The 21,619-nt window shown below is 39.7% G+C and overlaps 1 protein-coding gene across 4 annotated transcripts in view; it reads right to left on the reverse strand.

Moving 5' to 3' along the window:
• The window catches only part of nt5c2a (5'-nucleotidase, cytosolic IIa), a 38,241-nt gene that overhangs the window by 11,536 nt on the left and 5,086 nt on the right, over positions 1-21,619 (reverse strand). For 3 of the 4 annotated variants that reach the window (XM_050070696.1, XM_050070694.1, XM_050070695.1), the window contains exons 3-11: positions 14,879-14,952; positions 11,392-11,509; positions 11,165-11,260; positions 9,108-9,199; positions 6,968-7,025; positions 4,948-5,041; positions 4,806-4,859; positions 4,549-4,632; positions 999-1,040 (exon numbers count right to left, since the gene is read on the reverse strand). In XM_050070696.1, the coding sequence (XP_049926653.1) occupies positions 999-1,040; positions 4,549-4,632; positions 4,806-4,859; positions 4,948-5,041; positions 6,968-7,025; positions 9,108-9,199; positions 11,165-11,260; positions 11,392-11,509; positions 14,879-14,952 (712 nt within the window). The remainder of the gene's footprint in view (positions 1-998; positions 1,041-4,548; positions 4,633-4,805; positions 4,860-4,947; positions 5,042-6,967; positions 7,026-9,107; positions 9,200-11,164; positions 11,261-11,391; positions 11,510-14,878; positions 14,953-21,619) is intronic. The other variant, XM_050070697.1, reaches the window with a different exon arrangement.

Genomic DNA, 21,619 nt, shown 5'->3' on the forward strand with positions numbered 1-21,619 from the left:
TGTCCGTGCTCTGCGTTCATTTCTCTGTGACCGGAAAAGCCGGAAGCTAAACAAAGAATCAACTAGGGATGACGATAACCATTCAGGAAAGGAACGCAGCCTCCTACCGCTCTGGCGGTGAATTGCACCGCGACGAAATGGAGTGACGGAGAAGTTCGAAGGGTTCACGACGGCGTCATGGCAACGATGTAGGTACGTCGTAGGTACGCCACAGGACCATAAATCAGGCTTAAAACTTCACCAGGGCCTCCGTCGGCATATGGGTGAGTAGATAATGGCTGAATTTTCACTTTTGGGTGCACTATCCCTTTAAGGCAGATTTGAGCCATTAAAGGATGTGTTCTTTGCTTCACAGTGGCTTCCCTCATTTTTTCATTTTTTCTTTTTAGCATTGTTGCCTAACCAGTAGGAGGCAAAAATGCACCCTGGAGACTTGTCCAGGGTGTAGCCTGCCTCTCGACCAATGTCGGCTCCAGCCAGATAGGCTCCAGCCACCCCCTGACCTCCAACAGGATAAGCAGTTATGGAAATTGAATGAATGGATGAACAGTATCAGAGGCAGCTGGGGCTCAGAGGTAGAGCCGGTCGTCCACTAATCGGAAGATTGGCGGTTTGATCCCCGGCTCCTCCATCCCGCCTGTCAAAGTATCCTTGGGCAAGATACTGAACCCCGAATTACTCCAGATGGCTGTTCCATCGCCGTGTGAATGGTTACTTAGTAGCAGGTGGCACCTTGTATGGTAGCCTTGCAAAACCAGTGAGTGACTGTGTGTGTGAATGGGTGAATAAGACATGTAGTGTAAAAGTGCTGGTTGGAAATGAATGGTTGGAAGACTAGAAAAGCGCTATACAAGTGCAGTCCATTTACCATTTATCATATATCTACAGACACCTCTTCTCATGGATGATATATGTGATATTTTGTTTCTTATTTTTCTCATCATCACATCATATCTGTTGACAAATGTATACAAATGTTATTAAATCATCAGTGTTACCTTTGGGCCATGAGGAAAGTCAAACAGGTAGGTCATAATTTTCTGTAGGAAGACAGAAGAGTTTATTTCAAGATTAGCACTACATTTTTTTTTAAACAGACATAACAACCAGAAAATTGGGCCATTGTGAAAAAACTGAGAAAAGGACTTCAATAAAACTAATAACTGTTATAATAATAAAATCCAGTAGACTGCAGAAATGGCCTTATCCTCATTTGACCCTCTGACACACAAACACACATAACAAAATAATGGTGCAAAAATAAATAATTACACGTATGAAGGAGGTATTTATAATGTCAGCATGGGTTTGGGGTTATAGGAATGTGAAGCATTTTCAGTGTTTTAATACAAATAAACTGTGAGTAAAAGGGCTGTTCCCTGATAGCAAAAGGTTTCAAGGGCTTTTCTTGTTAATCCTAGTAGACAGTTTCTTTTAGGATGCTACAATTCCAAGCTGAGAGAACCATACACATGCTGGACGCAAATCAACAGGTTTCTACTCTTAAACAACGATCTTCCTACCAAACATAATTGCTGTGTGAGCCCAGTCGGCTCCAGACGTAGGGAGATTTCTTAGCAGTAATGGATCCCACAAAACATATAGAGCAGGTGCTTAAGGAATATCTTGGCCTGTGATCTGCCTTATATTTAAATGAATAGCATACCATAAAGCCTACACTATGGGACATTCCCATAAGAAATGAATAAGTGTACCAGTGATCAACCCTACAACTCCAGCAAGTCTGATTATCTGCAAGTTTAACTCTCTGCAATCTTGTCAGAGTCAAATGTGCTCTTTTAAGTATCTTTTAAGTATCTTATACTTCAGAATTTATGCAACTTTTTTTTTAATTACATAAAATTAAGCCCCTTTTTGCCTGAAGAAACTTTCCCCAGGGAGTAGGAACCTTTTATCAAATTCACTGCTTTCCGACCCGAGGGACCAAGGTCCAAGGTCAAGCTCGGGGGACATTCATGATTCCTGACCTTGGGGTACTGGAAGTACAGGATCTTTTGGGATGGGGTTTGCAGGATGACCGTCACTGAGTGGTCAAACACACACAGCGCTGCTGCTTCAACAACTCACTTACCGCTTTCTTCATGAAATAACGAAGTACTCTAGTAACAGTTTAGCACCAATTTAGGAAGAGTGGAGAAAATTTCTCTCTTTTTTTTTAGAACAGTACAAGCGAAGTCAGGCTTAGCTGTCAGCTTCCTGCCTTATTCCTTACTTATAAAAAAAACAGGGAAACAGAGAGAGGTATTGTGCCACGGGAAAGCAACTGAGAGACAGCACTGTGGTGCTGTGACACAGCCAGTGAAAGAGGGAACTAAAACATCTTTTCACAGTGGTTACATTCTACAGCATAAATAAACAACACTCAACAGATGATTTACTGTGGATATAGACAGTTTCATTTTCTCCCTCTGCATGTCAATCATTACATTCAACTTGCATCAGTACTATTTGTTCAGCCCTCATCCTGTCATGTAGCTTTTTTTATACAGCAGTGGACCCATTTGCCTTATGTGCAGTGGAAATGCTAATAACAATGGGCTGGAACTTTTTAGTTCCTTGAAAAGTTGTCCTTAGGTATAAAAGTTCTGGGAACTGTGGCTCAAAATGCAGTTTTAGTTTCCATTCTGTCAGTTAGTACGTTTACATGCACAATTAATTGGAGCTATGGTTATAACTAGGCTATTTACTTGGACTACCGTCCTTGTCCCAGTATACAAGCATGGGAGGGGAATCATCAGGCAACATCCAGATGATAAAAAACTAAGTGCTGAACAAGTAATCATACAAGAAATTATAAAATAGAGTCAATTTATTGTATGTCCGACTCCACTAAGATAGGTGGCGATTTTGTCCCCTTTCAGCTTGTTAGCATTGGACCTTTTTAAGGTTGACCTATTACATCAGAGACCAAACAATCTGAAAAAATAAGATAACTACAGTTAGCTAGCAGCAAACTGGTACCATGGTGGACAACTTTACAGCTCTGTACATTGTGTACATGCTGCATGCTTTACTTTTCCTTTTTCTTCTCTTCTGTTACTCTTCTGTTACGCATTTAATGCTATTCGACTTCTGGGTCAAAGTCTGGGACGGAAACTGTGGAGCACACGCAGAGCACCTTGGCCAGTTTGGATCTGATTGACTGAATACATGCCGGAGAAAGTAAACTCCCAATCGCATTATCTGGGTGTGTTTGTCAAAGAAATTTGAGAAATTCAATTTAGTACGATTTCAGTCAGACTAACATGTTTACATGTATTTCAAAAGTCCAATTCTGGTCGAACTAACACAATAAATCCATTTTCTCTAGTGTCATGTAAACGTACTGAGTAAAAGCCTGATTTAGGTTGGCCTCCCAGGTCTTTTGACCCCAGTGTGTTATTAAGTCTGAATAATGTTTTGATGCCTCATGTCCTACTCCAAAAGTGGTTAATATCGCTAAATGGAGTCATTATAGACCTATGGCAGGCATATGGCTTCCCTCAGTGCCTCCTCTTCCTGCTCTCTCTGTTTATCATGACACTACTGCTGTGGGATTATGAGCTCTGCGCCAGGGACGTAGGGAGTCAGCCTGCCCTGCACACACAGTGACAGGGCCAACTATTAGCATCATGTGGCTAACAAACCTAACAGGTTTAACATTTGAGCTGCTTCGGTGTCTGTGTGAGTTTGTTGGGACCATGTCAGATATTAGCCACTGCTGCTGTATTAGCTAGTGCTAACCATGCAGACATTGAGCTGACTGTTCTGTGTAATGACAGCAACAGAAAATGTGCTGGTCCAATGTCTTTCATGTAGGTGTCCACCTTTGCCTCTAGGCCATGAGCTTGTTGAGGGTGCGGTAGTCGTCTCCCAGGAGCAACATTATGGCATTGCCCATGCAATGTCATACCATGCCATTCTGGGCAGCAGCAGGCTCCGCTGTTTCATCATCTCCCCTCGCAGTGCCAGAATATATCATATTTGATCATATATATGTATGTATTAAACTGTTTAACTAATAGTATTATTTGGTCAAAATTATTATTGTTGGTTAACAGTTAAGGATCAAAAAATCAAACCAAAGGCACGCACATCTCACTGTGGGAGGGCAGGTGCTGAGTCGATAGTCGTAGATGAAAAAAGGGTGAATGACTCGCAACACTGCAGGACTCTTTGCAGAAAAAAAATATAATTTATTGCGCCGTAATAATTTTTTTCTGCAAAGAGTCCTGCAGTGTTGCGAGTCATTCACCCCCCTTTTTTGGTTAACAGTTAAACAATAAATTAATAACATTCCTATTCCAAAGAAATTATTATTTTTTAATCAATAAGGAGTCTTGAATTTAGGAGAGTATATCTTAACGTCTTGTATCAGAGCAGCACGGAAAAAGGAAACTATACCCCATCATTAACATCACCTGGTATCATAACTTCATTAGGCAACCATTCATTTAACTGTAAAAATGAATCTGTGCTGATGACATTATGAGACAGCAGATTGTGATTTGCTTTAAGCATTTATCTGAATGTAAATCTTCCTCTCACCTCTGTGTATTTGTAATCGCTGTTGGTGGCCAGAAATACTTTGGCTACTTCGTTCATACGACTGAGGAGGAGAGGAAGCTTCGGCTTGGTGGAGAAAAGAACAAAACAAACTTCAATGATGCAGAAAATTGAACAGCTAAAAGATGAAACTAAGCTAAAATGCACTGTTTGTCACCCTAACTATAAAGTCAAATTCAAGCTGGTATTGGTTGTTGGTGATTATGTAAAAGCAGTCTTTATTATGCTGGCTTACTTACATCCTTTACCACATACTTCTCCAGGTTTTCAACCGTTTTCTCTTTTAAGGAGCCCTGTGAAAACAAATAAGAGTGGGCTGAGGCCTGGGACTGGATTGACTGGCTAGAAACAGCTTTTATACTGGAAAACAAAGGATTCTACCTTGAAATGAACCCAGTCCACACCATCTCGGACATCCTGGAACATGCTCTTGTAGGACATAAAAAGGTCGCCATCTTTGAAGCCAGCCTCACAACTACAGAGACAGATTATATCATGTTAACACTACAGTCTACATAGCACGAAATTCTGAGGGTCAAAAATGACAAGGACTCAGTGTTTCCCCCAGAATTGTGCTATTGTTAATATACAAAAGTTCTGAAACAGCATTGGACTTCATTCACCATCTGTTCTTCAGAAAAATTTCTTCTTAATAACCACTTGAATCTGGAATTCACAAGTGTTTTCTCATTTGGTATTTCTTCTTAGGCAAGAACAGAATCTATGCACACTGAAGAGCACACTTATACATATTTTGTTCATCAGTTCTACAGTTGTATAATACTACAGAATTTAAATTATAATTTTTTATCACTCATAGTATTTAATTATTATTTTCATTACTCTAAAAAGCATTATGATCTTTAAGAACAAACAAACAAACACTACCCTGTCATTTCAGTTCATATCAGTTATGTTATTGGGAACCATGTAATCTACTAAATTAGTGATTGATCACGCTAGAAAGTATCACGGGCAGTTCGGGTGGGCAGGAAAAACAGTGACAACGCTGCCCTCCCAAGTAAGTTAATAATAAGTTAAAGAAACATTGCATTATATAGTCCACCTTCACCTTCTCTCCCCCCTCTCTCTGTCTCACTCTGTCAAACACACACGCACGCACGCACGCACGCACGCACGCACGCACGCACACACACACCTTGTTTCTGCCCATAGTCCTCCACTTTAGAATTATTATTAAAGGTCTTCTTCTGCAGTCTCATGCCCTTGTGGGCATTTACATGCAAATTGGTATCAACTGGCACGCGCAAACAGGTGCAAACAATTCTGCCATTTAAGAACACATCATGAATCTAATATGTAGACTTAGGATCTTTCACAGACCTCTTTCTGAATTTAAAGGTGAAGTGTGTACGACTTAGGGGGATTTGGTGGCGTCTAGCAGTGTATTGCAGATTGCAACCAGCTAAATACTTCAGCTGGCAGGAATTCCTTCAGTATGTATTTTTCAGAAAGTTTTTAATCAGGAGCCGGATTGTCCACAGAGGTCTCTTCTTCTCCAAAACAAACAGAATGACTAAAAACACTGAATAAAGCAATCTCACGTCACAGATCAATGCATCTCTGACACTTTTTAGTATCTTGGGGCTTGCCCACAACATACTATTGTGTGCTCACACCTTTTCTCTAATAAGTTATCGTGTGCTCACCTTTTTCTGATACAGATGTTCAGGAGGTTTTTACTGTGAGCCAAATTATCCGTAGAGGTCTCTTTTTCCCCCCAAAACAAACAGACCCAGTCATTTAAACTGGTAAAACACAGAATAACGCAGTTTCCATGTATTTCTGGTGCCCTTTGGCATTGGTTAACCCTAACCCAACTCCAGCGCTGCACATTGCATTTGGGCTTCTTTCTACTGTGGCTGACATGAAAATGCAAATGGCCTTATCTTTAGCCAGTGTTTGGTTTATCCGTTCTGGGCTACTGGTCACTGTTTTGCATGGACGTTCCAAACTTGAAGCCAGGGTAATGTCATTGTGTACCGGAAAATCATGCCTTGCCTTTGAGGAAAAATAATGGCTCAAAAAAATAAAAATCACTCCCACCTATTTTTACTACGATAGGTTGGATGTTTAGTTTCAGATTTCTATGTCTATTTTAGGTATTTATTACTTAGAGTTAGACTTTTAGTGATCCAGACTTATTAATCTATCTAGGTATCTATTACTTTGATTTAGATGTTCAGTTCAGCAGTTAGTCAGTATCTAATAAAGTCAAAGATCTGTCATTTCTGACAGTATCAAAAAAAAAAAAAAATCATTAAGGGTTGGATATTGGCTGATTAATGGGCTATGGGCTTCTTCCTGCTCCATACTATATAATTATTATACTGGCCTTTAAACACCCACTGTTGGTTGACCTCTAGTGAGTATGCAGTACCTTGTGTATCTGGGGCAGTTACTAAAGAAATCCACCAGGCAAGCAAAGAGGTAGGTTTCTGAGGAGGAGGAAATGAGACTAGAATCAGTGAGACTGACTGTAAACCTGAATATAAACATGCATTCAATCTGACAAATCAACAGTCAACAGAAGACAGTGTAACCACATTCAGAGCCTTGTCAGTGGACTCTAGTTCAAATGTTCATTCTTTTCTTTAAGTCTTTTCAATATACAACTGAACACATCATTTTTATTTAACACTTTTACTAAGTAGTACAAAACTCAAATTAAGATGATAAAAAAAATCACTTTCAGTGAAAGGAAAAAAAAATTATGATACTAGGGGTGGGAAAAACATTGATTCACTTTATAATTATTGAAAGTCTTCTTCTGCAGTCTCATGAAATGTCACCTTAGTAGTAATATAATTAAATATTTTTGGTAGCACAGTCTAGTGTGCAGACTCCAGCACTTAGTTTTTTATCATCTGGATGTTGCCTGATGATGCTTTTGTTAACTTTTTGAATGGATTTAATTCAAATGTGAAGGGGGAAGGAAGTTGTGGCTTTAACAGTGGAAATTTAGCCCAGCGCACACCTTCCGCCAGATCAGAAAACTCTCCGTTGCTGCTGGTACACAGATTAAACCCAGCCCTCTGTGAACCATGGCACTGAGGTTTGCGCTGGCTGAATTCGAGTTGCTACTGAGTCCATCCCCAGAGTTTTTGCCCACTCTCTCCCTGATAAATAGTCTCCTGGCAGCAGGGAGGGAGGGAAGGGACTGCAGGGTGGCAAACAAGTCTTCCCACAGTCCTTCCTCTTCTTATTTGTGATTTGCTAAAAAAGATAGAGAGAGAGAGCACAAGAGCGGGGCAAGGGGCTGAGCGAATCAATGCGCTGCACACAGCTCTACAATGGAATAAGATTTTACCCATTTTAGGGGCCGCACACATGCTGTGTTTGTGCCCTCAAATTCAATGCAAGAGCAATGTCCTTGTGGTGCACACACGTTTCCCAGCGCCTAATTTGCACAAGTTTTGGAATGCAGCAGTGCACACCGCATGTCATGTGACGAGGACCAACCAATCACAGCGGACAGACATCTTTCCCTTTTTCCGTAAATATCAGTCTGTGATAAATATAGAAGAGAAGTTGATCAATTTAGTGCAGGGGTTGCTACGTTTGTCCAACGAACACAAACAGCGCATTGAAGAACATCAGCTCTGCACTCAGGATTTCAGGTAAATAGGCTGTGGTACAGTGATACAGTGTTTTTGAGGTTGCTTAGCAACCTCAGATGCAACTTGCCGCCACACTCTTGAAACCTGGCACCGAAAAGGCACAAGAGTAGCGCCCAATGCTGACCTTGTGTTTTCCAGGCGGTTAAAGACGTGGCATAAGTACAGCCCCTTAAATACTATAAAAAAGTAGCAAATCAATGAGTGGCGGTCAATGTTGATATTGTGGCAGCTGCCACAAAGAAATGAATGTATGGGAAACACTGCAAGCTTAATTAGCAAGGAGAGCTTAATGAAGCTGTTTAAGTTCACTTCAGAAACTATTTTTCATTGATTCTATTGTATGTGTAATGGTCATCTTGGTAAGTAAGTAAATAAAGTATATTTCATAGAGCACCTTGAAGTCGACAAGGTCACAAAGTGCTTCACTGGAATAAAATTTGAAAATTAAATATTCCCCGAAAGGCCCATCTGCCAGTTTCTGCAACAGATGGCAGCATAATTTCCTATATAATTACTCTTATTGCATTTAATTTCATAGCATCTTTTATGTAGCAGTATAATATTAAGCGTAAGCATCTTATATGATGCTGCTGAAATAAAAGTCAAAGACTGACTGACATTAGATGTGCACTGTTTTTGGTAATATGTCTCATGATATACAGTCTCTAGATGTCTATGATTTAACTTTTTCCAGTGGTCTTGGTCTAGTCTTAAAAAGTAAACAAGAATCACAATAAATCTTAAGATCAAATTGCAGTACCTGCAGTATAACAATACTTAAAAATTGCAATACATATCAAATCAGCATCCAAGTGCTACAGCTATTGTACTTATTTTTGTCATATTATTTGTTTTCATTTTCCCAACAGAGGATGAAACTGTGTTGATGTGTTTTCTTACCAGGCAGGTTGAAGAGTGTGTTGAGGATGTAGAAGCGCTCTGTGTCACCACGTTGAATAAATTTGTTGGGATACATCTCTCTGATGTCAGGTCTGTGCAGAGTGAGCACACATACAAACATACATGAGGGTTACCAGTGCTGAAGAAGGTCAAACCAGGGTACATGAGTTATACTGTAGAGTACAATGTATTTCTTTTAGCTCCCTCTGCAGTAGTCTGAAATGTCTATCCTGCCACCACTGTGCTTGTTAGGTGCATGTGATATTAGAACATGATGTACTAACATTGTAGGGATCTGCTGATGAAGACACTGCTCCACAGCACCAACAATGGTTAAATACTTATTCAGCAAATTTAAATCCAGTCTATCAAATGATCTTGATTAACCTCCATCTTGTGTAACTTTCATGTCTTAATGGCTGCTTATAAGCCAGATGCCAAGACATCTTTTATCTACACATCAGTAAAACCACACTCACATGTACGGGCTATAGAACAATGGTAGGCAGTATCACTAACCCTAACCTTTAGAACATGGCACTCTTAAATACTTTATTCTGATTGGTCAATCAACAAAATTCTGTGGTGTTTATTTCTTGAGGTATCACCACTGCTCTGCTGCTCCGTTGCTAGGGATGCCATAGCAACGGCCATAACGTGCTTTAATCATTATTTTGTGACACATCACTGAATGTTTTAGTAGTAAGCCATGTTCTAAGCGGGATAATGTATATTATACAACAGTTAGTTCCGGCCCTGCAATCTGATTGGTCGAGAGACAGTAAAACCGTGATGATATTGGAGTACAACATCACGGTTATTTCACTGTGTATGTATCACTCCGCCTCACAGCTGATTGCAATCAACAATCAAATCAAAACTGACGGTTAGTGTCAGTTAGGTCAGCAGTTGCGTTGTAGGCTAATTAATTCATCCACTGTCAAACAGCCAAAAATATGGATTTATTTCCTAAAATAAGTTTTGAATTGAACTATGAATGGTCATCAGAGGAAGATGAGGGAGAGGAGAAGCTGAATCCATCTGAGCACACATCCAGGTTTGTCAGTGTTTCATCAGCGGAGCTCAATGACTTGGAGAAAAGCAACATACTGTCAGATCAGAAGGCAGAGTCGGCTGTGCCTGTGAAGCGACAGTCCACCATGCAGTCACCAGAGACTTATTTCACCGGCTGCACAATTAATGGAAACGTGCAGATAAATGTGTATAAAGAGTAAGTGCCTGGCGCACCATGTCTGCGTTACATAGCAACGGTGACAGCGGAGTCCTGAGGGAACTATTTTTGTTGGCGGAAGACAAATAAAATGCTTAAATTATCTATTTTGTCCTCATTTTTCAACATTTCTTAATCAGCCTTGCTTATTTAACTGTTGAACTGTCACGGCTGTGATTGTCTTCGGCACTCGGCCTGCGGCCTCGTGCCTACGACCGAATCACAGCCATGACGATATCACAGTACAACATCACTCCCTCTCGTGTGATATTACTTAAGTGAACCGGTGACAGTTGAAAAATAACTCCCTTCAGGTTCCATTCCCCTGTCAGGAGTTATTTTTCAACAGTCACCGGCTCACTATACATTATCAATCAATCAATCAATCAATTTTATTTATAAAGCCCAATATCATCATATTATCCCTTACTTAGACTTTCCTTATAGTATATATTCATTCCCTCTGGTGCGGACAACATACACCCGACTACAGGTGTTTAAACCCCCCCTTAACTGGAGTTTGTGTTGTGTTTTTTTGTGTGTTTTTGTTTGTTTGTTTGTGACTGTACAGCACATTAGTCAACTGCTATTTTAAATGTGCTTGATAAATAAATCTGCATGGGATTGTTTTTGGAACATCTAGCTTAAAGCACAGCCTCACAGGGCTGCCAGCATGGCTGTCGACTTCAAGTCTTCTTTATGTTTCATTTAAATAACACTGTTGTAGATGCGATAGAGGAAGGATCTGACAATGCAGATAACTGCCTGTTTTTTTTAGAGATGTGGTGGACTATGTTGACAGATCAATGGGTTCAGTGGACCTCACCCCCTTAAGAAATTGAATCCGTGCACACACACCAGGATGTTCCCATATGCATCCACTTTGAGCAGGTTGCCATACATCGTGTCAAACACCAGACCTCTGAGAAGAATGGACACAGGGGAGGGAGGGCAAACAGTCAGATAATGGAAGCAGGAAGCCCACTTGAGAGTATGAATTTGTTGCACTGGTATTCAAACTGATTTCAAAAAGACAGGGCTTTGAGAACGAACCTGGTGGGGAAGGAGGGGTCGTAGACAAAGTTGAGCAGCTCTTGTGGATATCCAATGGACACCAGGCGCTCCACCGTCAAGTCAAAGCCAAGTGACTCATACTCTGGAGATTTATACACTAGACAGACAGGCAGATGTGCAGGCACATGCAAAGAGGGAGGCTGAGGGTGCTCAAGCATCTGCCCTTTGAAATCCAAAGTTCCCTTTTGTCAAGGCATTATTTTTGTTTGTTTGTGAAGGCCTGCCAGTGGCCCTTATCAAGAAGAACATTTAGCAATTAATAATAATTCATCTATGGCTGCCATCAGTCAGTTTGTCACATGACGGCCTCCTTGATGGGCCCTCCATTATGTTTACAGCTGCAACCCAGGATACCGCAGACAGACACTAAGTGGCAATGTTTAGATGGTGTGTTTCACATGTGTGATTATGACATTATATGTATCCTATAAGCATTACACAGCATCATCTTTAAATGAAGCATTAGTTATGGGACATAAGTTTGATTGTTGTCCTGACTAATGGTTCTTGCTGTGGTCAAGTGAGCCGTCATTTCAAGCCAACTGCTGCTTGGATTTTGATGCCTGTTGTTAGGGCACGGATGCTTTGAGTGGCCAATAAGGACAACGAAAGACCTGTATTCTAGCAATAATTTCTCACATTCGATATATTAAGTAAAACAACATAATATTGCACATAATATCACATACATCACATAAAACATCACATAAAATCCATTTTGAAGTTATTTTACTGTACAGGTTTTTAATTTTGAAAAAGGGAGCTCCAAAGTTAAAATATTTTAATAATATTCATATATGACCATTTATAAAAACCTTTCCTTCATAGGTTAGCTGAACCTGTTCCGGATTACTCTGACTATGACTTAATGTTCATATGGTTTTACTGTACAGTTTTTGAGAAGTTTAAAGGGGATTTCAGCTCAAATTTCATTACAACACCTTCATTACTTCCTTATATTTGAACTGTTATTAAAAAATCCTTTAAGAATTCCTGCCTATATTCTTGTCAAATTTGATGTGATATTACTGTACAGCTTTTATGAAATTTACAAGGAAACCCAGCTCAAAGGACATAATTACACATTCATAATTTCATGCATTGGGTTGTAAGATTCAATGTTACTTTCTGTTTGAATATGGGCTGGAATAATTCCAAAGATTTGCTGTAAATTAAGTTGCTGAATGGTTTTAATATTGTTCCATGTGCCCCTTTTTAACTTTGAGCACAACAGGGAATTCCAACTGGAAGCTAACATAAGGGAGACGTGACTTTAACTTGATAACTTTAAGCCTTAATAAAATGTAAACGGGTGAGTTATATGAAAATTCACCCCACCACAGTTGTCATGAATGTTAAAAACTCAACTGACTTGCTTCTGGAGCCAGTCTCAAGTGGTCATTCAAGAAACTGCAGTTTTTGATGTTGGCTTCACTTGTCAACCCCACATGTTGGCACTTTGTCCTACAAAGCCTCTAAAAACACCAATAGGGATTGCCTGTATGGTCTCTGTACAGCCCTGCAGATGTGTCAAAGCTGTCCACATGCACATAACCACTGAAAACTGGTTATTTGTTTCTGAGCCATAAAAATGGTTTGATGATGATGAATATTGGCACATACTGATATCAGCCAATAATAACCCCTATGTGAACCCCAACCCCCTCCTCCTACCGTGGTGTATGGAAATACTGTCTTGACTGTCTCCAGGCCAAGAATATCCTCAGACACAGCTGGACAGGAGCAGCTTTGATTACAGTGGGTGCTCCAGTGAACAGGGCAGAAGACTGTCCCCTCACTATTTTTCACTCCGATCCTGAAGTCAAAATTTAGGCTAAATGAGGAGAAAAGTAAGACTTGGAATTGTTTCAGGATTGTTCTCTGCCACTGAGACATGGAGTCAGAAACAGCCTGACTGATGAATAGTTCAAGTTAATTATGCTCCTTTAAAATATCTGATCACAAAGACAAACAAAACCAGGCAATTTATATCAAGTTTGGTCTCATTTTTTAATTCATATAAGGAAGAAAACGTGAAATTAGGTATTACTCCTGTTGTTACTCTAAACACATGCTGACATATTTTTGTTGTAAGATGGTGCCTCGTGTTGCATTATGGTCCTTATCTGTAAACTTTATTTTAAAAAACAACTGGAAGTAACAGAAAGAAAAAACAGAAAAGAAAAAAACTGCAAGCAACATGTAACACTAAATTCTTAAGAACTGGGAGGCCATATGAAAATGTCTAACAGGCTGGATCTGGTCGCAGAGCCGTTTGTTTGGGACCCCTACTTAAAGAAAACCTAAGCGCTACAGTGCTTTGTAGTGTTGCTAGCAAGCTTCAGACTCCAAATTAATAGTTAAACACATGAGATTATAAAGCGTTTGGCATTGGTAAATTTCAAAATGCTCAATTGGAGAAGCTTGATGACAATGACACATAGCCTGGAGCCCTCTAAAATCCTTTTATAGTGTGTGTTTTATTTTTCCTAAATTCTGTGTTTTTTCATTTTTTCCAAATTCTGTGTTCTACGATTCAAACATGTTTTGTCATCAGAAAGAGTGTCTCATCATTTGGTGGATGAATGTAATTAACAGATCAGTAAGAAAATACTCAAAATTTCACAAATAACATTCAATGTCATTGTCAGTTTTTCTCAACAACCCACCATCAAAAGATAAAGTAATTGCCTCACAATTAAGTGGGATTGTGGGTGTTTTTTAAAATACTTCCTGTGAATATTATCCAATTAAATACATATTTCACAGCTGGGAAGATGGTCTTTCCACAAATTGGGCTGTCTATGCAGTAGAAACAAGTGGCAACCTCTGGGCTGAAAAATTTAGCCAACACACAAGTGTCAAAAACTGCAGTTCCTTGAACATCCACTTGAGGCTGGCTCCAGAAGCCTCTCAATCTCCATAGACCACCATATTAAAATGCCAAACTTTGTAACAGAAACAAGTTTACAGCCTGGTACAGAAAACAGATTTTCTATTGTTAATTTCCCTCTTCATGACAACTGTATGGAGGGTGAATTTTTATGTAACTCGCCCATTTACATTTTATTAAGGCTTAAAGTTATGCATAATTAAGGCCGGGCCACTTTTAGTGACAGGCTGCCTGCTGATAGTGCCCTCAGCTTCTCAGTCAGATCCACCACTCATTCCTCCATAGCACCAGCCAATATGGCGACGGCTGTTGCTGGCGTGGAGGCATGAAAATATTGGCAGTCATGAGGACTACATATGTGAAGACTTGCATTGTGAATAAAACAAATTAGGTGGGACTGAAAAATTGGGATGTATGAAGTGTATCCTACTGATCTTATTCACATACCAATCTGTATCAGTGAGATAAGTGCCAGTACTTTCAGAGTCTATATGCAGAGACAGTGTAGGCATTAGTTACTACACCTTTATGTGTTTATCGAGGCTGATACCACAGGGCTCAGACTGCACTTACCTGCCAGAGTATAATCCATATCAAAACCAAAACACTTAATCTTCTCCATGGCCAAGCTTCGGTTGACAAACACTCTGGAAGGGGAGAACAATGTGTGGTCAATCAATGCCTGGCAGCTGGCAGTCCAAATCAAATGCTGCACAGCTTAGGCCTTATACAGCATACTTCTTACTTATAGATAACAGCAGACAAATAAGCATGATGGAACATTTTTAAGCTACAGGAGAAAAAACTAAATAGTAGCATTGACTGAGCAACACTTCCTTGAGGTCAGGTATTAATGCATGGCAGACTGTGTTTGTGTGAACTATCATGAGTCACTTTAATTAAACAACCACAACACCAACAAGACATGCAGTCCTACTGGTTATTTATACATTGATCCGTGCATCTGAATTAAAAACCTGCCAATAGCCTACTGTTTCCCATCAGATGATGAGTTCAGGTGATTTTTAGTGATTAGGCTAAATGTTGACATATTACATTTAAAAACCCTTTTTCTTAAAGTCTAAGTGGTTAATATTATGAGAGTCGAAGAGATCTGGATGTTCCATATTTGATCTCAACATTAACATATAAGACAACACCCAGGCAAGAATACTGTCATCGTTGATGTGTAAATTGTACCTCTGCCTTATACTTATTGCTATGTGTCTGTATTGTTAGACAAGCACCACAAACTTTCTAATACATTACCACCAAAATAAGATGTTATACGCAGTATAAAATACACAAATGATCACTCAAATATGGAAATATACACTCAGTTGCCAGTTTATTAGGTACAGCTAAAACTACTACAGTCTAATACAACTGTCCTACAATAAGATCATCCTTTATGGAAGTCCTAATGTTCAGTGTGTGTTGAAACTGTTTAGACAGCTGTTGGTTCAACTTTCTACTTGCTGTTGGCTGCAGTTTGCAGTTGTGTTACACTGTATTGCATTAAACTGAGAGGTGTATCTGTAACTCAAAGAACTTCTAAACTCTAAAATGTGTTGTTTGATGTTGGATGTTTGATTACATACAATGCTACAGATGTCCCAAGTTTTGAGGGAGCATGCCATTGGCATGCTGAATGCAGGAAATGTCCCCCAGAGCTGTTGCCCATGAACTGAATGTTCATTTCACAACCATCAGACATATCCAATGTCATTTCTTGGGTTTGGCAGTACATCCAGGCAGCCTAACAACTGCAACGTTACAATGACAAATGGCTGTCAGGTCAAGGCACTGGTGAGGATGACCAGCGTGCAGATGAGGTTCCCTGAGACAGTTTCTGACGTTTTGTGCAGAAATTCTTTGGCTGTGCAAAACAAATTATTACATCAGCTGTCTGGGTGGCTGCTCTCAGACGATCTTGGAGGTGAAGTTGCTAGATGTGAAGGTCCTGAGCTGGTGTGACTATATGTGGTCTGTGGTTTTGAGGTCTGTTGGATGTATTGCCAAATTCAAAGAGACATTGAACACAGCTTAAGATATTGAAAAGAACATTCAGTTCACAGGTAACAGCTCAGCTTGACATTCCCGCAGTCAACATGCCAACGGCACGCTCCATTTAAAACTTGCGAAATCTGTGTCATTAAGTTGTGTGATCAAACTGCCCATTTTAGAGTGGCCTTTTATTGTGACCACCCCATAGCACACCTGTTTAGTAAAGATGCTGTTTAATCAGCATCTTGATGTTAGAGTTATACCGATACCAATACCAGTATCTGAAATGCCTCCGATACTGCCTAAAATGCAGTATCGGGTATCGGCGAGTACAGCCTATGACCAATCCGATACCACGTAATGTCTCACGTCACTCGGCTTCTTCTCCGGAGCCTTTGTGCTCCACTGTCTCGCAGGTTAACTTATATCGCAACGGTGCCTGGATAGTGTGACGTGTGTGGTTGTGCTGCTGCTGTGGTCCTGCCAGATGCCTCCTGCTGCTGCCATCATTAGTCATTAGTCATACTTCTACTGTTATTATACACTTTGCACATCTGTCCGTCCTGGAAGAGGGATCCCTCCTCAGTTGCTCTTCCTGAGGTTTCTACCGTTTTTTCCCCGTTAAAGGGTTTTTTTTGGGGGAGTTTTTCCTGATCCACTGTGAGGGTCCAAAGGACAGAGGGATGTCGTATGCTGTAAAGCCCTGTGAGGCAAACTGTGATTTGTGATATTGGGCTTTATAAATAAAATTGATTGATTGATTGATTGATTGATTGATGATTATTGTCACATATGTATACTATCAGATATTAATATATACTTTCAACATACTGTACCAAAATAGCCTGTAATATTAATTATAATATTATTACTTTCATTAATGTTGCTGTAAGCTACTGTCATTACCATCTGTCCTGCATCTCTCTCTCTCTCTGTCTCCGTCTCTCCTTCTGTCTCATTGTGTCATTACTGTTAATTTATCATGTTGATCTGTTCTGTACGACATCTATTGCACATCTGTCCGTCCTGGAAGTGGTATCGGTACATCTCTACTTGATATGCCTCACCTGTCAGGTGGATGAATTATCTTGGAAATGGAGGAGTGCTCACTGTCACAGATATTACCAAATTTGCAATAAAAATTTGAGAGAAATATATGTATTGAGTGCATAATAAAAAGTCTTAGATCTTTAACTTAAACCTGTGAAAAATGGGAGCAAAAACAAAAGCGTTGAGTTTAATTTTTGTTCAGTATAAATACAAGAGAACTTAAATTAAAATTACATGCGTAGACTCTTTTACTGGCCCGGTGTGGCTACACATTTTGACAAATAAAAGCCTGTCACAATTAGATGCCTGGTCTGGTTGCCAAGCAGTTCTTTTTTTCTTTTTTTTTTTGGAGTTCTTTAGATGTATTAAAACAGGTTGTTGGCTACCTCAAATTATGTGTCCATTCCTCGATTACCATGTAAGTTATTCGTATTACTTTAGTCTGTAAGGGTCCTCAGATCAAAAGGATTAAAAGGGTTTTTCATAAAAATTAATCAAAGTTGTGAGTGTTGTTTTAACAGGATAAGGTATTGTTGTTTTGGATCTACATAAAATAAATGATTCATGACTGATATTTTATCTGAACCCTAATTTTTAAACAAGTAATAGTCATACTAGTTCAAATAAACAATTTGATTGTATTTCCCTTTGCTGAGCAACAGTTTTGTGTGAAAGGAATCTAAGGCCTGTTACATATATAGGTCTGTTGATTTCAGTGGTTTAAGCAAATAATAGCTCGGGTTACTAACTTAAGTTTCACGGTAGGTTAGACTAGCTATTCGACTTGCCTCTCACTATACACCAACAAAATTCAACAGCAGCAAAAACTACAGCCTCAAAAATGATCACACAGTTCAATCAACAGGTCTCATAACAGTTTCGACAGACACTGAACAGCAGAACCTCCATTACAGTACTGCTGACTTACACCTCTTCCTAACATAAAGCAAGCAAGCAAACTCTGGCAGATAAAGCGCTACAAAATGTCTAGATACACTACGTGCAACAAGAGGGAGCCTATGAAGTCTAAGCAACAGCTTGCTGTTGCTCCAGAAAAGAGGTCAAAGGTGGAGCAGGAGTGCAAAACCTGGAGAAAATAAGGTCAAGGCGAGTGTTTTTTTTCTTTTTACACGTTGCTTAGCCTGTTTGCTGTCGCATGGAGCAGGTAAGGACATCTTCAGTGGGAAAAACTGAAACAATTTGATGTTTGCTTGCTTGCTCCCTAACACTGAATCCAGTTGCGTAGAGGTGGTAGATTGCATTAGTTTTAGCCAGGTAGACATAATAAACTACAACGTATACAATCAAACAACAAACTACAAGTATGACACTGCATTTGATTTCAGGTCATGATATATGACCAAGTATGCAATTAAAGACTATTTTCATTATCAGTTCATCTGCAAATTATTTTCTAAATTGATGATTACAATGATATAAAACAAAGAAAATCAGAAAATCCCCACAGTGGAGGAAGTTTGACTTTGTTGTTTGATAGATAACTTAAATGATATATGAATTAATGAAATAGTTAACAGAGTGAGATTTTATGCTACAGAAAAGTCCACTTCTCAAAAACCATAGATATTTAATTTCCAGCTCTAACCACGTGACCTTAACTATCATTTTATACATTTAAAGCCTAGAAAGTCACCTGCAGACATGCTGAAACAACTTCTGTGCACTTTCTTTTCCCTGTTTTTAACTTCCTCGGTTCCACATTATTTAGAATTGTTGCTCAGCAGTGATTCACATCAACAGTTAAACTCTCACTGCGAGCAGCTCACAAAAAACAGACTTCTACACTTGTTGCTTTTCTTACATCTCTGATTGCTTCTGCAGAAATACATATAATATAATGTTATCATATAATCTGTGATTCTGCTCAGGCTGCACACTGACCTTTAGTTTCGATTTAGTTTGTGTGAGAGATGACATCAGACTGACAGTAACGGATGAGGATTAAAGGATCGAGGAGTTCCATGAGAGTTGAATGAACAATCAATTCACATCATGAACATCAAAATGGAAGAGTGATTTAGTCAGTGGTCTCAGTTTGTTTTAACAACAAAAGGATGGCATACCTCATAGCAGGATGGTTTTGAGCCAGATCCCTTGGAAAGCTTTGTAATAGAGAATACATGTAGTATTACCACTGAACTTATGGCTGCTGGTCTTACCACCGATGTTATGCTACATGGCTCTGATGTACTGTCTTTGTCAGTGAATAATCTGTATTCTATTGCAACTCAGTACCCTATTATGTCCTATGAGTGATAAGATCTGCCTCCAGTGCCTGCTATCTATAAGACTTTACATACCAGGGTAAAAGATTAAAGATTTAAGTTCCACTGATTGTCACACACCTGAGTGTGTGAAATTTGTTCTCCGCATTTGACCCATCCCCTGAGGGAGCGGTGAGCAGCAGTGGTGCCGGACTCGGGAATCATGTGGTGATCTAATCCCCCACTTCCAACCCCTGATTCTGAGTGAAATGTTGGGAGGCAATGGGTCCATTTTTATGGCCTTTGGTATGACCCGGCCGGGGATCGAACACAGTCAAAAATACAGACGCTCTTCTTTCTATTTATCTAAACTCATACTGAGAGGCTGTATTGAGGATGTATTGCATTCTCTACTAGTGGAACAGGCAGCTGAGCTGAAAAACAACTGTGAGTGGTGGGGATAATGTTACAGGACTGTAAACAACCGACAAACAAAGGCAGACAGACCATGGGTGTCGGGGGAAAGGCGAGCATATTTTCACATCTAACTCAGGTTTATTGTGACCAAACCAGATTTGGTGATTTTTGGAACAGTAGAATAAAGAAAAAAGATACCCCCCAAGCCTGCTATCTATAAACCTGATTCCAAAAAAGTTTATACGCTGTATAAAATGTAAATTAAAAAAGAATGCAATGATTTGTAACACTCTATCTAGCTATATTAAATAAAATGCAATCCAAAGACAAGATGTTTAATGTTAAAACAGATATAATTTATTGTTTTTTGTAAATATACACTCATTCTTAATTTGGATGCCTGCAACACGTTCCAAAACAGTTGCACTAGGGGCAATAAAAGACTGGGAATGCACAAAAAACACCTGTTTAGAACATTCTACAGGTAAACAGGTTAATTGGTAACAGGTGATAGCATCATGATTGGGTATGAAAGGAGCATCCTCGAAAGGTTCACAAGCACGGATGGTCACTGTGAAAAACCAACTAGCGCCAGTGTTCACAAAAATATTCTACCGTTCACTGGCTCAGTCTGTCATACCCATGTGCTTCAAGAATTTACCATCATTCCTGTGCCCAAGAACACAAAACCAACCTGCCTGAATGACTCTCACCTCTGTACTGATGAAGGGCTTTTAACAGCTGGGTAAGGATTATATCTGCTCCTCACTAACCAGGACACCGGGCCCACTACAGTTTGCCTGCCGTCGCAAACGATCTACAGAAGACACCATAGCACATATCCTCCATGCCACCCTGACTCAGCTGGAGAAGATTAAAGAGGAATTAAACACCTCACTGTGCATGTGGAGCCTCAACTTCCTGACAAGCAGACCCCAGGTGGACACATTAATTCCAACTTCATCCTTAACACAGGAGTACCCTAGGGCTGCGCTTTGAGACCCCAGATGTACTCCCTGTTCACACGAGTGTGTAGTCACTTCAGACTCCCAGCACCATCATTAAGCTTGCTGACGACACAGCTATGGTGGGCCTGATCACAGTTAACATTAAAAAGGCCTACCTGACAGATGTAGAGGACCTGACTCATTGGTGTCAAGACAACAATCTACTCCTGAACATCCACAAAACTAAGGAGATGATAAGATAAGATAATAATAATAATAATAATAATAATAATAATAACTGTATTTATATAGCACAATTCATGCATAAAATGCAACACAAAGTGCTGAACAGAAAAGACAATCAAGACATTTGTTAGAAATAAAAAACAAAATAAAAGCATGAATAAAAGAATGAATAAAAGAATGCCTAGTAACAACACTAATACATAAAAACACATTTAAAGAGAAAGCAATGGTGAAAAGGTGTGTCTGAAGATTTCGTTTGAAAGTTTAAACAGATTTAGACCCTCAGGCAGACTGTTCCAGAGTTTAGGGCCATAATAAGCAAAGGCTGCCTCTCCATGCCTTTTCGTTGTAACCTGTGTGCTGGGGGGTGGGGGTGATGAGGTGGGGAGAGGAGTGGGGGGTGGTGAGATGTCCGGGGGAGC

Source organism: Epinephelus moara, chromosome 19 (assembly GCF_006386435.1).
Source record: "Epinephelus moara isolate mb chromosome 19, YSFRI_EMoa_1.0, whole genome shotgun sequence".
In the NCBI taxonomy this organism is placed as follows: Eukaryota; Metazoa; Chordata; class Actinopteri; order Perciformes; family Serranidae; genus Epinephelus; species Epinephelus moara.